We start from the raw sequence: 16749 nt of genomic DNA, 5'->3' as shown, positions 1-16749 counted from the left end.
TCTCTCTATAAGCCTCTGCCTCTCTTCGACTAAAATATAACAAATAGAATGGCAGTGGAACTTGGAAGCGTCAGGAAAGGAAATAAAGAAATGTCATGGGCTTATGGACTCAAGGGCATAGGGCTGGGCTCATTGCCCATTCTAATAAACAAATCCACACACACACACACACGCATGCATATTAAAACACCGGGTTTCACATACATACAGCTTTAATACCCAATAAACATACTTGAAAAGTAATGCTTTGGCACTTGTAATGTGTACAATTCACTTAATATTTATTACGGAGTATCTCCCTTCTACCGAGGTTCGAATTCAGTAATCGTCACTTCGTTTGCAGACGCTGCCCGTTCATTACCATTGTCCTCAATAATGTTGGGACCGTAGATGCCAAATGCAGGAGGTTGAGGGTCCGGTAAGGTAACAGCATAGTTTTTAAGCATATTATCTATCGTAGACATTGTAGGCCGATCAGCAGGGTTTTGCTGGATGCACAACAGGCTCATGTGGATGCATCTAATGACTTCATTTCTCGTGCACGAGTCCCTCAAGATTGGATCCAACACTTCCATAGGTGTCCCATCAGTCCAGCGTTTCCATGCCTAATGGACCGAAATCTTTCCAAGTCAATTTACAGGAAAGAATGGATAATTGCATCATATTGGAAGGCCAACTTCTAACTCTCAAATCAGTAATTGGAAGAAAGAGTATGACAAGACAGATCGACGGGCATGTCAATCAAATTTAATTAGCATACTACATGAGATTTGATTAGGGATGTTAAATGATGGCAAGGTAACGAATTCAGTATATATTGAATAGAATTTCCACTTACGTAGCTTGGAAGATCCTCAGCACTGTCTGGATGAGCAAAGGAACTGTTCTTCTTGCCTGATATAATCTCTAAAACCAACACGCCAAAACTATATACGTCAGATTTCACTGAGAAGCGACCAGTCCTTACATACTCTGGAGGCATGTAACCCCTAAAATTATTTGAGAAAGAGTTAGTACTACTTGATTAATTGTGAGCAAAAGAGAGAAGCAAGAGAATTTCAAAACTACATACAATGTCCCCGCAATTTTGCTAGCAGTTCCTTGGGTCTGATCAACCCCGACAATCCTCGCCATTCCAAAATCTGAAATCTTGGGGTGCATATTTGCATCCAAGAGAATGTTGCCAATCTTTAGGTCCCGGTGAATTATTCTGAGCCGGGAATATTCATGAAGATAAAGCATCCCTTGAGCTATTTCTGAAATTATAGAATATCTTCTCGACCAGTCCAAGAGTCCACGTTTTTCTGAGTCTGCAATTGTTGGACAAAATCATTGATCCACAAGAAGAAACTTAATTAATTACTAGGTATCATTATTCACCAAAAATAATTACTAGGTAAATTAGGCGCGGAGCAGACCGAATAAGAAGTAGTCCAGGCTCCTGTTTGGCATATATTCGAAAATGAGTATCTTCTCTTCTCCTTCCACACAAAACCCAAGTAGCCGCACCAGGTTTCTGTGTTGGAGTTTTGCCACCACCTCGACCTCGTTCTTAAATTCTGCACAGCAATTGAATGAGCTCCTAAACAATCTCTTCACTGCCACATCTTGTCCATCTTGAAGCCGGCCCTAAATCAATTGTTTGTCAAACCAAATGATTCGAAGGCTATTAATACGAAAAATTTCACTATACTGTTTATTCGGAAACATCACGGTAAATCACACTTTTACTGTACCTTGTATACTACGCCAAACCCGCCTTTACCTAATTCGTTATCTGCAGAGAAATTGCTCGTCGCAGCTTGTATTGCAGCGAAATCAAATTGCATGGCTTCAGCAGTTTTGATATCTTTAGCAACTATCAAAATCAACATCAATAATATTATTAGCCTTCACAGGGACAAAGCATTAGATAATATGGTGGTTGATATATAAAACATGATTTCCTAATATGCTTTACCGTTCTTGTATTGTTTGAATCCATGTCTCCTCCGTAGGAAGCAGCAGAGGATGAGGAATAACACCACAGTCACACTAATGGCAGCAATGATGATGGCAACAATTACACCTGTTACATGACAAGACTCGTGACCCTCAAAACTCCAAAGGAATTGGGTTATATGAGAAAAATTTCGATGGAAACAACATGATTACCCCCACAATAATTTTGGAAACAAGGCTGTCTAATTGATCTAAAAGCCTGTGGATCATTAATACTCTCCATTGATGGTGGGTCGAAAGAATGATTAAGGCCCAATATGGTGGAGTTCGACGAATCCAAAAGCCATTTTATATAGTTCCCTAACATGAAGCAGGAAGCACCTAATCCTTTACCTGGACGAGGGATGTCTTCAGCGGATCTGGGAGCAGGAGCTGGTGGTGGCGATAGCAACAGTGGGGATCTGGGAGCAGGAGCTGGTGGTGGCGATCGCAGCAGTGGGGATATGGGAGCAGGATCTAGTGGTATCATTGGTTCAGGCGGGACAGGCGGGACAGGCAAATCACTATCAAATGACAAGTTCGCTGCAAAACTCCAAAGGATATGGGTTATATGAGAGGTTTTGATAAAAGCAAAATTATTTTCCCTGCAATAATTTTGAAACCGTAGCTTAGTAATTGATCCAAAGGCTCATGGACCATTAGCACTCTCCATCAATTGTGGGTCAAAGACTGGTTAAGGCCAAATATGGTGGAGCTAAATGAATCAGAGAACCGTCTTACGTAGTTCCTTAACATGAAGCTGGAAATTTTACTTAATCCTTCACCTCGATATCTTGGCACCAAGGCTGGAGAATTAGGGATGGCTTCAGCAGATCTGGGAGCAGGAGCTGGTGGCGGTGATAGCAGCTCTGCGACTGTAGTTTCATTATAGAACAAGTAGTTCGAGTACCGTATGTTACAGCTTTGGAGAAGGGACATTGCCCCTCCCTTTCCCAGAGGAAGCTTCTCGGCTGCCGCTTGGAGGCACTGGCTGCAGTTGGGAGCCGTCAAGTCTGGCGTGCACTGAGCAAGAGTGTACAGGGGCCACAACTCCGCGAGGCTGGTCCTGTTCACCGCAAATTTCTTGCCTGCCAATTGGGCACCGGCTGCATTTGGGATCAGGGCCTCCAGCGTCACTTTCAGCAACTTCTTGAAGCTGGTGGTTGTGGCATCCGAGATGTTATATTCATACCAGCAGGCATGTGTACTAACCCTCAGGGTGGAGACGATCGGTTGGTAGTTGTAAGTCAACATGCACAAGTCGTACCATATGGTGGAATCTTTATACCCAGCACAGCCCAGGAGGATCCCTTCGCTAGCATTGGTGACGCAGGCTTGGCACGAAGCTGAGCTTAGATCTGCACGGCAGAGGAAGAGCCCGAAGACCTGGTCTGGTGTGCCCTGCCTTGCCACGGCGGTGGCAAACCCGGCGAGGTAGTCGGAGGTGTGTTTGGAGGTCAGAGAGGAGAGCACGGTTTTGACATTCTCCTGGTAAGGGCTGCTGTTGGAGGGAGTATAGCATGCGGAAATGTTTCTGCTGGGAGATGGCTGAGCTTCAGACTTGCAAGAAATGTTGAGCAGCAAGCACATGAGGAGAAAGACAGAGGCAGTGAGTGAAACAGACATTGTTGGAGGGAGATGAAGATGAAAACATGGGAAAGTTTGGCTCGTGTGCTTAGTGGATTAATGCCTCTTACAGTTGGAGCGAGAGATCAAACGGAGCAGACTAAAAAGAGAATTTGCGGGTTGAGTATATAGCTTCAATTCCTTAAAGAGGGGAGTACAAATTGAAATCCTGTAAAGCACACTTGTCGGATTCCCCAGTCGAGTCGGGGGTTAGGACAGCCAATTGGCAACCCTGACCCCTCCACTGAGGTCGTCGGTACACACGGAGGATGCCAGTGACCTCGGTGGAGGGGTCGGGGTGGCAGATTGGCAGCCCCGACCACTCCTTCCTTTTCGATTTTCTTTCAAGGACTAAAATGAAAAAAATGAAAAGTTGAGAATAGAAATTATAAAAGAAAAAAGATTTAGAACCAAAATGATTAAAGGCTAAAGATTGAGGAAAAAAATGGAGAAAAACTAACGTCGTGACCCCTTATGGCAACGGAGTATACCACATGGAAGCTAATTATCCCTAACAAAAGCACATGATGGAATTTATTTCGATCCCAAACTATAATGAGTGTTTTTACACTTTTATCGATGTTCTGGAAATACGAGAGTATTCCCACCGCTTTATATAATGGTGGCTAGACTAAAAGCAGCTAATGTAACATCCCAAATTTCCTTATATCATATGACTTTGTAAAGATATTGTTTGATGAAAAATATTATTTGAACACATACGATTTTATTTCATATTTTAAATTTAAAAGAATTAGTTTGCATTTATCATTAAGATTAATGAGATAGACTTGATGTTTAACTTTACAGGTGTCGATATTGCTTTTAAAATAATCACCTCATCAGCATATTTCACCGCATACTTTTGTGCTCTTTATATTGACCTCATTCATTCGTCCATTCATTTCAAGTCATTCTTAAAATTTGAGATTTGAGAGAGAGGTGCAGAGATGGAGAGGAGCATAGAGCTTTGAGTGGAAAAAAAATTATTACTATAGAAAATTAGAAATTCGACTATTCTTCGATGTTTCAGAGTATTAGGACTTGTCAAGGTGAGTAATTATTTTTAAACTAGTACTTTGATCATCATTATGTCGGTATTTTTAGAACTGCATTATAATGGCCATGTCAGTATCACGAATCATGCATGTATTTTTATACGATCGATCATGATATTTGGAAATGAGATGGTGAGGTTTGAGTTGTGCAACTGAGATCGATGGGAGTTAGTGAGTCCTGTGGCGCTCTGAACCAGTTGTAAACCGAGCAGTAGGAAATAGCTGCTTGGAGTAGAGAGGCTGCTAGTGTAGAGCCGCCATTGCGATCGAGAGCTGGGAAAGGGCATAAGGATGATCTAAGTTCTGGAAGTCTCGACGATATTTTTATGATATTACTGAACTCGTGCTATGATCCGGCTAGTTTAAGTTGTGGTTATTCACTAGACGTCAAACTCACTCCCAAATATATTTTCAGTGTTTTACAGGTCGAAATGGCAGTAAACCGTGACTTTTTATCGTATTTTTAGTCGTTCAATTAAAATTGTCATTTTTGGAATACTCTTTATATTTGAGGAAATTCTTTGAGTGTTTTACAGGTCCAAAAGGCAGTGGAACGTGGCCATTCATCGGGATTTTTAATTGTCTGATCGAATTTTTAATTGTCTAAATATTTCTAATTTGTATGAAAATTTATCTGTATTTATCTGTATAAAAATTTTGGATCTTACAAATGGTATCAGAGCTTAGATTTTTCGATCTCCTGAGCTTATGAGGTATAAATTATTTTCAATGACTTGAATTTCGGGGATGAAATTTTTTTAAAGGAGAGGAGTTTATAACATCCCAAATCTCCTTATATCATATGACTTTGTAACGATATTGGTTGATGAAAAATATTATTTAAACACATACGAATTTATTACATATTTCAATTTAAAAGAATTAGTTTGCATTTATCATAAAGATTAATGAGATAGACTTGATGTTTAACTTTACATGTGTCGATATTGCTTTTAAAATCATCACATCGTCAGCATATTTACCGCCATACTTTTGTGCTCTTTATATTGACCTCATTCATTCGTCCATTCATTTCAAGTCATTCTTAAAAATTGAGATTTAAGAGAGAGGTGGAGAGATGGAGAGAAGCAAAGGGCTTTGAGTGGGAAAAAAATTAGTATTATAGAAAATTAAAAATTCGATTGTTCTTCGATGTTTCAGAGTATTAGGGCTTGTCAAGGTGAGTAACCCATTCTTAAACTAGTACTTTTATTATCATTATGTCGGTATTTTTAGAATTGCATTGTCATGGCCATATCAGTGTCACGGATCATGCATGAATTTTTATACGATCGATCATGATATTTGAAAATGAGATAGTGAGGTTTGAGTTGTGCAACTGAGATTGATCGGAGTTAGTGAGTCACGTGGCGCCCTGAGCCAGTCGTAAGCCGAGCACTAGGAAAGGGCTGCCTAGAGCAGAGAGGCTGTCGGTGTGGAGCTGCCATTGCGGTCGAGAGTTGGGAAGGGGCACATGGACGATCTGAGTTATGGAAGTCTCGACGATATTTTTATGATATTACTGAACCGTGCTATGATCCAACTAGTTTAGGTTGTGGTTATTCACTGGGCGCCAAGCTCACCCCCCAAAAATATATTCTCAGTGTTTTACTGATCGAAAAGGAGATAGAACGTGGCCTTTTATCGGGATTTTTAATTGTCTGATCGAATTTGTAATTTTCTGAATATTCCTTATTTGTATGAAATTCATCTGTATTTATCTGTATAAAAATTTTGGATCTTACAGCTAACCCCAAAGTCTCCTCACAGCACTTTATATTCTTACATTCATATTGAATTAATTAATATTAGTTGTGGATCCCGTGTATTGCACAGGTTTAGCATGAGCTTTTTCTTTTCCCGCAACAGGAACCAGAATAATGGAGAGCACTGTTAAATCTCACGAAAAGAAGATAGAGTTACCTTCAAACTATCGTAAACATGGCATGAGAGCTTTCATGACCCAAAAACAGCTACCTCAATTAACGGAGGGATAAAGATAAGTAAACGAGCCATGCTTTTCTCCTCCTTTGCTGTCTCCCGCCCTTTTCATTATTACATGGTCCCAAGTGTCTCCATTATTTGAATGGTCCAAGAAAAATGGGGAATACATGCAGGAGCTGAGAGAAGAACCTCTCTGTTACGTAAGGGTCAATCGATTTCTCGACAAACATTTAGAGTTAATTATTTGAAGCATCTTTTTTTGCTCACAAAAAACTTCATTAACCTAATATAAAAAATAAATACAGCTAGTCCAATTTAAGAAATTTGAAATCTCTTGATTCCTAAATGAAAACATATGCCTCTAATGGCACCATTTTTTCTGATTTTAAGCATTAAGACTCACGTGACATGTATAAGTGAAGTGTCAAAACTTACAGTGTCATGGATAAGCAGTGTCAAGTATTCTTTGTCTTAAATCGGAATATTTATTAGATGTATCCACGAGCTTATAAAGAATTGCAACCTATCAGCTCAAGCTTCTGACTTGAAGGTGGAGCTGATCTCTTACAGACCTAGTAAAAATTTTCACAAGCATTTTTTTTCCCTGGGAAATGGTTCTATAGTGCCGGGGGATTATTGTACAAGTCATCAAGGTCGATATGCTCTATTTAGGAAAAATAAATAAATTAAGTTGTTTGGACGTTTCAAAATTTATTTCTTGTCGGATTAGGTAATTATGTTATGATATCTATTCCGAGATTGTTTCTTATACAAATCAAAAGGGAATTTTTTTTTGGTAACATATTATATTAAATAAGGAAGTTATGATATGTTTGATTTCGTAATCTGATTTTAAGATTTTAATTCTAACTTTAACTATACTTACTACACAACAAAGTCAACATACAATTATTAATTTTTCATTTTTCTTCAATTTTTTTAATCATTCAATTCAATTTTTAATAATAAATTTTTTAATTATTCATTACTTTTTCTACAATTCAACAATACAATTATTACTTTTTTTCAACTATTAATTACTTTTTCACATTTTTTCTCATAATTCAACATCATAATCATTACAAATCAATTAAAGTTAAAGCTCAACTCAACTCAATTCTAAAACCAAACACACTATAAACCTGCTTGATTTTAGGGTTTTACATCACCGGAGGAAAAAAAAAAAACTCCGATGGTGGACCATCGGCAGAGGTCGACCTCAGTCATTGGTTGATGATGGTGGAACACCAGAGACGCCAATCGACGTTCAATTCGGTGACTAGAGGTCGTCGTGCACAGCCCACCCCTTACGGCGGTGCGACAGTGATGGACGCTCCTTGAGATGGTGGCTCTAACTGGTTTTATTTTTGAAGCCGATTCGATGATTCAATTGAAATCGTTTTATTGAATTGTATGGTTGAGATTCTTGTAAACCAATTTGCTTCTCCAGTTTGGTTCAATATTATACGTGGCACAATAACATATATCCATGTCATTAGCTCAAATTTGTGATGGGATCAAACGCTGACGAAAAGAATCATGGGCAAAAATCACATTTTATATAATAAAAGGATCACATCGTGATTTTTCATTGTTGTTTTTAAAATTTTAAAACTTATAAAAATTGACGGTCCATAATAGATTGAGAGGAATTTAAGGGCCAGATTAGTGCTTTATGGTGTGGAAAAACCTAAAATCTGCACCGTAGAATTTAGAATACAAATATGTATATTTTGAGTTGAATAAAATTGGGATTTTACATTCTAGCAAACAACACACATCTTTCAAGATCACAACAAATTCAAACAACAAATTCAAACAAGCTAAATCATCTTATATATATATATATATATATATATCACGACAATGTCAGCAGAAAAACTGAATATAACCGAGTAATATAGCCATATGGTCGCATTCCCTCGTGACATGGTTTAAATGGTACCGTGACTCTGGACATCTCAATCAACCATCATCATCTCCCCATAAAAACTCTCATAAATGGGGGGCTGTTAATTATCCTTCCGTAGTAAGAGTCTAAAGTTCATTTTGTATCCCGCCAATTCAACGGTATAACGTCCATTTTGTATTCCACTGAATCAGCGGCCAATCAAGCCCCCATTTCTTTTCCGCCGTGTCCAACATTCCCATGGCTATAAGCAACTAGCAAGATCAACCCAAAAGAGTCACATTACATAATTCATAGAGAACATCACATAAGGGGCAGTCTCTCAAATCTTTTCACACGACATATGAAGATCAATTCCTCAATCTCTAGTTATCACATTATTCATTTTAAATAACCTACATAATTATAATATCATTTCATAATGAAATAGAGTACTCACAAATTTTCCCAAAACATTTCACCGAGCTTGAGCATGGGAATGCATCGTTTTAGTCTCCTCCACTCCCTATCATATATAAATATAACAAGAAATCAATTTATATGCATACATGATACAATCATATCGCTAATCAAACCCCTTTTACAGTTCATATATTCCTCCTAAAAATATAGATTGCACAATATACAAAGTGTTTCTCCATTTCAATAAGAGTCGAACTAACACCCCCATGATCCACTTATAGAATTTAACTTAAATACGTCTGAGGAATAATGCTTGTTGAAATGATACAGCTAACGCCCAGCAAAACCGATATATCAATAATCACTGGGTCTAACCTTAATCTCATCCTTTCGGGTTGTTATCCTATTTCCCTTCCACCGCTCAAATTTTATACAACCCGTTACCTCCAATTTCATATTAAGAATAACACAATCAGTGAAAGAAACTCATAATAGCAAAATCAGCAACATACCTAAGGTAGCCCATGACCTAGTTCATTGTAAGCTAAGCTTTTCCCTATTCAATACTTTTCCACCTCCATCCCCCATACCTCCGTTTGCTCTGCCACATTCGTCACTCTCGAATCTCCTCTGAATAATCTCCCTAGTTCTCCCTCGGGTCATTGCCCTTCCATGCTCGTCGTTACATCCTGTCTCTTTCTCACTCTTCCTTTCTCTCTCTGTTTTTTTTTTGGTTGCGCATCAAATCTCTTTCTCTTTCTCTCTAAGCCTCTGCCTCTCTTCGAATAAAGTATAACAAATAGAATGGCAGTGATATACCTCGCCTTCATAAATTCCCAACTTAGGGAATCAAACGCCTTCTTAATGAGCTCATGGGCCAATAACACATTATCAAAAATCCTTCTCCCATGCACAAAGGCTGTGTGATTCAAGCTAATAATATCAGAGAGCGCAGATTTTATCCTATTGGAATGGACTTTGGAAGCACATTTGTATACTACATTGCAACAAGAGATCGGGCTGAAGTCCTTCATGTGGTCTGCTTGCGGCTTCTTTGGAACAAGAGTAACAATAGTGGAATTCACTTCTCTCCTCATATTGCCAGAAGAGAAATAGTGTTGGATCGCTGCAATGAAATCCACTTTAATAACTTGCCATGCTTGTTTGAAGAAATAGGCCGTAAAACCATCGGGACCAGGAGATTTCTCATTGCCTATGGGAAATAGGGCCACCTTGATATCTTCCTTCGAGATAGGGGAATCAAGCAATGATTGCATAGAAGCTGGCACCTTTTTCACGAGCAGAGGAGCTAACTGAGCAACAGAAACTCCTTGTACTGAACTGTCTTTGCTGCCAAGAAGTACTAGATAAAAAGCCACAGCTTCCTCCTTTATTGCTTTCATTTCCTCCAACTGAGCCTCAGATAAAGAATACAGAACTCGAATGGTATTCCTGGAGGTCCTTTCTTTCACTGATTTATGGAAGAAGGAAGTATTTGGTCACCTGCTTTCAACCATAGAATTCTCGACTTTTGCTGTAGATACTTCTCTTCCACTTTGACAGCCTCAAGGAGACTTTTACTAAGCTTAATCTCCTTTCGTATGAGATCCCTAACAGAATGGTCTACATTCAAAAGTGCACTTTGTAAACAATTCAACTTTTGTTGCAGCTCACTGACTCTGAGATGCACATTCCCATATTTCTCCTTATTAAAAGCTTTTAACTGCACCTTCAGAGCCTTCAACTTTTTATAAAGAATAGCCATAGGATCCCCGTGAACTTCAGCAGGACATACATCCTCTACCAGTTTCAAGTAATCAGGGTGCATGGTCCAGAAATTAAAAAACTTGAAAGGCTTGGGACCATAATTCTCCTCCTCACCAAATTTAATAATAGCAGGGCTGTGATCAAATATACCTGGAGTGAGGAACTCAACAGTAGAAGAAATTCCTTCCTGAAACCATTTACCATTCACAAGAACTTTGTCAAGCTTCCTAGATTGATAGTCCTTTTGTCTTTTATTGCTCCATGCATACAAACACCCTACAAATGGATGATTGGTGACATCAATGGAGCCTAGAAAATCACCAAAATCTCGCATACTTTGGTCAATGCTCAGGACCCTTCCTGTGGCTTTAATCTCTTCTTGATACTTCACAGCAAAAAATGTTCTTTATGTTTATATTTATTGAGGTTTATAAGAGAGATTTATAGATCTCGAAACGAACAAAACTGATAAGCAAGGCTAAGGAATATAAGAAATAAATCCAATTATAAACTATGCTCAGTGACTTATTTCATGCGAAATCAAGTACATTAGATGTCAGCCTCGAAAGCTTAGGCATGGCTAGCTAATTAACTATCACTTGGAAATTTTGAAACTATATATAGAGTTGATTCATACCGAGATATACACCTTTATGTTGTGGGCTAACTTTTCTAGACAAAGAATTTGGTTTTTACTAATTGCATGTGATTTCTTTTTGGGTAAGTAATTGCACTTGAACCACATAGGGATGATTAAAGTTTTGCGCCAACATCGCTTCACATGAATTTATTTATGCATTTTTCCGGTGCACCAAAAGAAAAATAGGACTTTTCATTTTCGTTCCGTCATATATAGATGTTTGCTAGACGACTAAAATTGACCTCAATTAATTGTACCCCAAGAAACAATTAACGGAAGAAAAAAGACCGAGGATATAGTAGGACCTCAGAAGGATTCGAATTACATTTTTAAAGCTTCAGGTCAGGTCCAGAAGAACGGCACACATAATTGATCACGTCGACCATCTAGACTTGTTGATGATGAACTTGTCGATGGATTCACACTATGTAGTCGAGCAAGAACCAAACACGACTCACAACACAACAAACGTTTTCACGATATGGCTGATAAGATAATTTCAAAACTACGCTCATCCTCGCCATTCCAAAATCTGAAATCGTGGGGTGCATATTTGCATCCACTACAACACATTTCTTCTATTCTAGCGGCTTTTCTTCACCTGGGGCAGCAGATCCGTCACTACCCCAAATTTCAGCTGCATTTTTTTTCTAAATATTGCAAACCTTTTAATAATTTCCAAAACAAATAACTATTCAGTCAAATGGTTCATATATATATATATATATATCAAGAAAATTTATCATCCAAACGAACTGTTTATAGCATATCTCTCACAACACATTAATAGCTATTCTCTCGGCTACTAATAGCTGACCCCGATATCAAAAAAATGTTTTGCATGCACAGCTAAGCTAACTCCCAATTCATTTGAAAATAATATGCATTGTGAACTGCCCCTCAGTGAGCACAGAATTTCAAAGCAAAATAAACTATTAAATAAATACTTATTCTTAATAAATCAAGTATCAATAATATAATCAGACAATAAACAATAGAGAAACGATTAACTTACTGCCACAAAATAAATTCGTATCATATACACATGTACATGTGTATATAAACTTACTTATTTGCATATAGCCAACTTACATAATCCATACATATATTAAACTCATTCAAGTTCTTACAGTTCTTATGATACTGTTCAATATCACAATTTTGTTAACATAAAAAATATAACATTTAGTGTGAACACCTCATAAAATATACCTACAAACTATTATCAGCCTCAACTCTATCAACCATCACAGACTTTTCAAGATCACAACTTTAGCCAAGTTCTATGTAAAATCGGAAAAAAAATTTATACAATGAAAATCGATTAATATGGATCAATTTCCCCATATATAATGAATATTCAGAAAATTACAATTTCGACCGAACGAGTAAAAATCTTGGTAAAATGCCACGAATTCACCTCCATTTTGACCTGTAAAACAACTGAATGGATATTTTTGGGGGGTGAGCTTGACGCCTAGTAAATAATCACAATGTAAACTAGCCAGATCATAGGACGAGTTCAGTGTTATCGTAAAAGTATTGTCTTGACCTCCAAAACTCAATCCTTACGCCCCTTCTCAGCTCGTGACCACAGTGGTGGCTCTACATTGGCGGTCTCTCTGCTCCAGGCATGTCTTTTCCTACTATTTGGCTTACGACTAGCTCGGGACTCCACATAACTCATGAACTTCCATCAATCTTAGTTACATGACTCAAAACCTCACTACTCATTTTCAAAGATCATAATCAATCTTATAAAAATACATGCATGATCCGAGACATTGATGTGGTCATGAAAATGTAATTCTAAAAATATAAACATAATGATGATAAAAATACTAGTTTAGGGATAGGTTATTCACCTTGACATCGAACATTGAAAACCAAACGTTTTTCTATTTTCTAGAATTTTTCTCATATTTTTCTCTCAATATTCCCTCTAGGTCGCCCAATGTCTCTCTCTGTAAAGTAATGGTTTTGGCTGTGAAAATGCAAATGGCAGAGAAGAGTTCAAGAATGGCCATTTAAAAGGGATGAGTTAGGAGGTGGAAGAAATTCACCAATTAGAATTTAAAGAATAAGCTTAATTAGAAGGGGACACATGTAAAGCAAATTTGAAGGTTATCTATATGGAAACAAAAACTATATTAATTAATAATTATATTAAAAGAAATTATAATTGACAAATTCTTCAAGAAAATACAAATATGAGTGCTTCTCCAATAGGGATTTTTAGATTTCTCATACGGTACAAATCAATATGAGCTCTTAAATTCTTCCTAATTTAATATTGATTGTCCAATGTACATAATTTTTTTTAAGTATTTTGATTCTTTTCTTTCCCATTTTCCTCCACAAACCATTACCAGTGTTATAAAATTAGTCTTCACGCGTGAACCAATGAGGAAGTGCCACATCAGTGATCATAAACCATCCGTTGAACCAGCTGATTAATTGATCCGTAATTCTAACTGAACTGGTTCACCAATTTTTTTTAACTGTTATCATAAAACCGACAAAATTAGTCAATATGACAGCCTTCGGATTTCCGACTACCACCGCATTAATTTTTTTTTCTTAGTTAGAAATCATCATCATTTAATTAATGGCTACTTTAACAATGAAATCCCAATTTTCAATAACAGATCACTTGGATTGAATATGGTTCGATCAAATACCGCAATATGTCGATACATATAATGTTACCTTAATTTTTTCCATTGCAATCATGGAAAATAATTAACACAAAAAACCCAAATTCTACAATTATAATTTTCGGTCATTTCTAAATTTATTTCTTGTCGGATTAGGTAATTATGCTATGACTAAGATTGTTTCTTATACAAACACGCTTGATTTAATGGAATTTATTTGGTAACATATTATATTAAATAAGGAAGTTATGCTAACATATCTTTTCTGATTCTTTCTCCCAAAAAGATCTACTTGATTTAGGGTTTTATGTCACTGGAGGAAAAAAAAAAAAAGAAGAAGAAAAGAACTCCGACGGTGGACCTCTGGCCGAGTCGACCTTACCTGCTGACATCACGGAAAGAGGACTGAGCTCAGTCGTTGGTCGACGATGGTGGAACATCAGAGACACCAAACGACGTTGGATTCGGCGACCAGAGGTCGTCGTGCACAACCCAACCCCTGCAGCGGTGCAATGGTGATGGACGTTCGTTGAGATGGTGGACCTAACTAGTTTTATTTTTTAAATCGATTCGATGATTCAATTGAAATCGTTTTATTAAACTGTATGTTGAGATTCTTGTAGACCGATTTGCTTAACCGGTTTGGTTCAACACGTGGCTCAATAACATGAATCCACGTCATCAGCTCGAATTTGTGATGGGATCGAACGCTGACAAAAAGAATCATGAGCGAAAATCACATTTTATATAATAAATGGATCACATTATGATTTTTCAATGTTGTTTTTAAAATTTTAGAACTTACAAAAATTAACGGTCCAAATTAGACTGAGGGGATCTAAGGGCCTAGATCAGTACCATATGGTGTGGAAAAGTAAAATTTGGAATACAAATATGTATATTCTGAGTTGAATAAAATTGGGATGTTACATTCTAAAAACCAACACACATCTTTAAAGATCACAACAAATTCAGACAAGCTTAATCATAATATATATCAAGATAATGTCAGCAAACAAACTGAATATAAACAAGTAATATAGCCACAGGTTCGCATTCCCTCGCGACATAATTCAAACGGTACCGTGACCCCGCACATCTCAATCAATCATCCTCATCTCCCCATATCAACTCTCATAAGCGGGGGCTGTTAATTATCCTTCGGCATTAGGAGTCTAACGTCCATTTTGTATCTCGACGGTTCAACAGTCTAACATCCATTTTGTATTCCATAGAATCAACAGCCGATCGAGCCCCCATTTCTATTCTGCCATGTCCAGCATTCCCATGACTATAAGAGCATGCAAGATCAGCCCAGCAAAGTCACATTACATAATTCACTGAGAGGATCACATAAAAGGCAGTCTCTCAAATCTTTTCACACAGCATATGAAGATCAATTCCTCGATCTCTAGTTATCACATTATTCATTTTAAATAACCTGCATAATTCTAATATCATTTCACAATGAAATAGATTACTCACAAATTTTCCAAAAAAAATTTCACTGACCTTGAACCTTCGGAATGCATCATTTTACACTCCTCCACTCCCTGTCAGATATAAATATAACAAGAAGTCAGTTTATAAGCATACATGACACGATCGTATCACTAATCAAACCCCTTTTACAGTTCATATATTCCTCCTAAAAATATACATTGCACAATATACAAACAGTTTCTCCATTACAATAAGAGTCGAAAATACTCTCATAAAAAGTCCATTAATTACAAATCTCTACTTTACTTATCTGGCAAGAAAAACAATGAAGATAAAACTTCCTTAACACTCCCCGTGATCCATTTATGGAATTTAACTTAAATACGTCTAAGGAATAACGCTTCTTGAAATGATACCACTAACGCCCAACAAAACCTATATATCAATAATCATTGGGTCTAATCTTAATCTCATCCTTTCGGGTTGTTATCCAATTTCCCTTCCACCGCTAAATTTTATACTTACCCGTTACCTCCAATTTCATATTAAGAATAACATAATCAATGAAAGAAACTCATAAAACAAAATCAGCAACATACCTAAGAGTGTCAGTATCCCGTTTTGGCCCACCAAGGGCAAAATTGTCATTTCCATTAGCCATCGAAGGGAAGTATTTTTTTTACTAATTGCTCGAGCATTCATGACTTTTGAAAATGGTGTGTTTTCCTAATTCTACGTCAATTTTCATTTTTTTAAAGAAAAATACTCCACGGGACATTTTTGGATTCCACATGCATCAACGTCAATTTTCAAAACCCGGATGAAAACTCGAGGCCAAAAAATATTTTACTGTACGACATTGATCCCTGAATTTTTCTAAACTTAATACTAGTCCCATATAGTTTTTTTGATATTTAATTGAATAGATTAAAATTTTACGATTTACGCGCATCAATTTTAAATCCTTTGAAAAAAAAAGTCAAATGGGTTTGACTTTCTTTCACCGTTGCTTCCTGCCCATTTTCTTTCCGTTTCTTCCTATTTCCTTTTCTTTTCTTTTTTGTTTTCTTTCTTCCATTTCCTTTTTCTTTTCCTTTTCTTTTTCTTTCTTCTCCCAGTCTGCTCCCCTGACCGAAGCCTGCAAAAAGAAAGAAAAAAAAAAACCTTTTTTCCTTCTCCTTTCCTCACTGACCACCTACCGTTTCTTTCTTTTTCTTTTTCCTTTTTTTCTTCTTTCTTCTTCCTTCCCCCTGCGATCCCTGCTATGCCCGAGTGGTCTCCCTCAGCTTCACCTCGTCTCTTTCTTCTTCTTCCTCTGTCGCT

General features: G+C 37.3%; 1 protein-coding gene across 2 annotated transcripts; it reads right to left on the bottom strand.

Moving 5' to 3' along the window:
* Nucleotides 1–142: 142 nt before the first annotated feature.
* LOC116204602 (cysteine-rich receptor-like protein kinase 10) lies at nt 143–3684 on the bottom strand. 2 transcript variants are annotated; one of them, XM_031536767.1, is made up of 8 exons: nt 2766–3682; nt 2335–2523; nt 1961–2068; nt 1737–1858; nt 1419–1629; nt 1073–1310; nt 839–989; nt 143–605 (listed from the first exon to the last, which is right to left on the bottom strand). In XM_031536767.1, exons 1-8 carry the CDS (start codon nt 3604–3606, stop codon nt 303–305), a joined length of 2163 nt encoding a protein of 720 aa, XP_031392627.1. In that variant the 5' UTR covers nt 3607–3682; the 3' UTR covers nt 143–302. The 2 variants fall into 2 exon arrangements, with proteins under 2 accessions (XP_031392627.1, XP_031392628.1); XM_031536768.1 differs by having other exon boundaries at nt 465–605; nt 839–906; nt 2766–3684.
* Nucleotides 3685–16749: the final 13065 nt, after the last annotated feature.

Source organism: Punica granatum, chromosome 4 (genome assembly GCF_007655135.1).
Source record: "Punica granatum isolate Tunisia-2019 chromosome 4, ASM765513v2, whole genome shotgun sequence".
Lineage (NCBI taxonomy): Eukaryota > Viridiplantae > Streptophyta > Magnoliopsida > Myrtales > Lythraceae > Punica > Punica granatum.
Note: the sequence above shows the minus strand (reverse complement) of the source record. Positions and strands in the feature narration are given on the sequence as shown.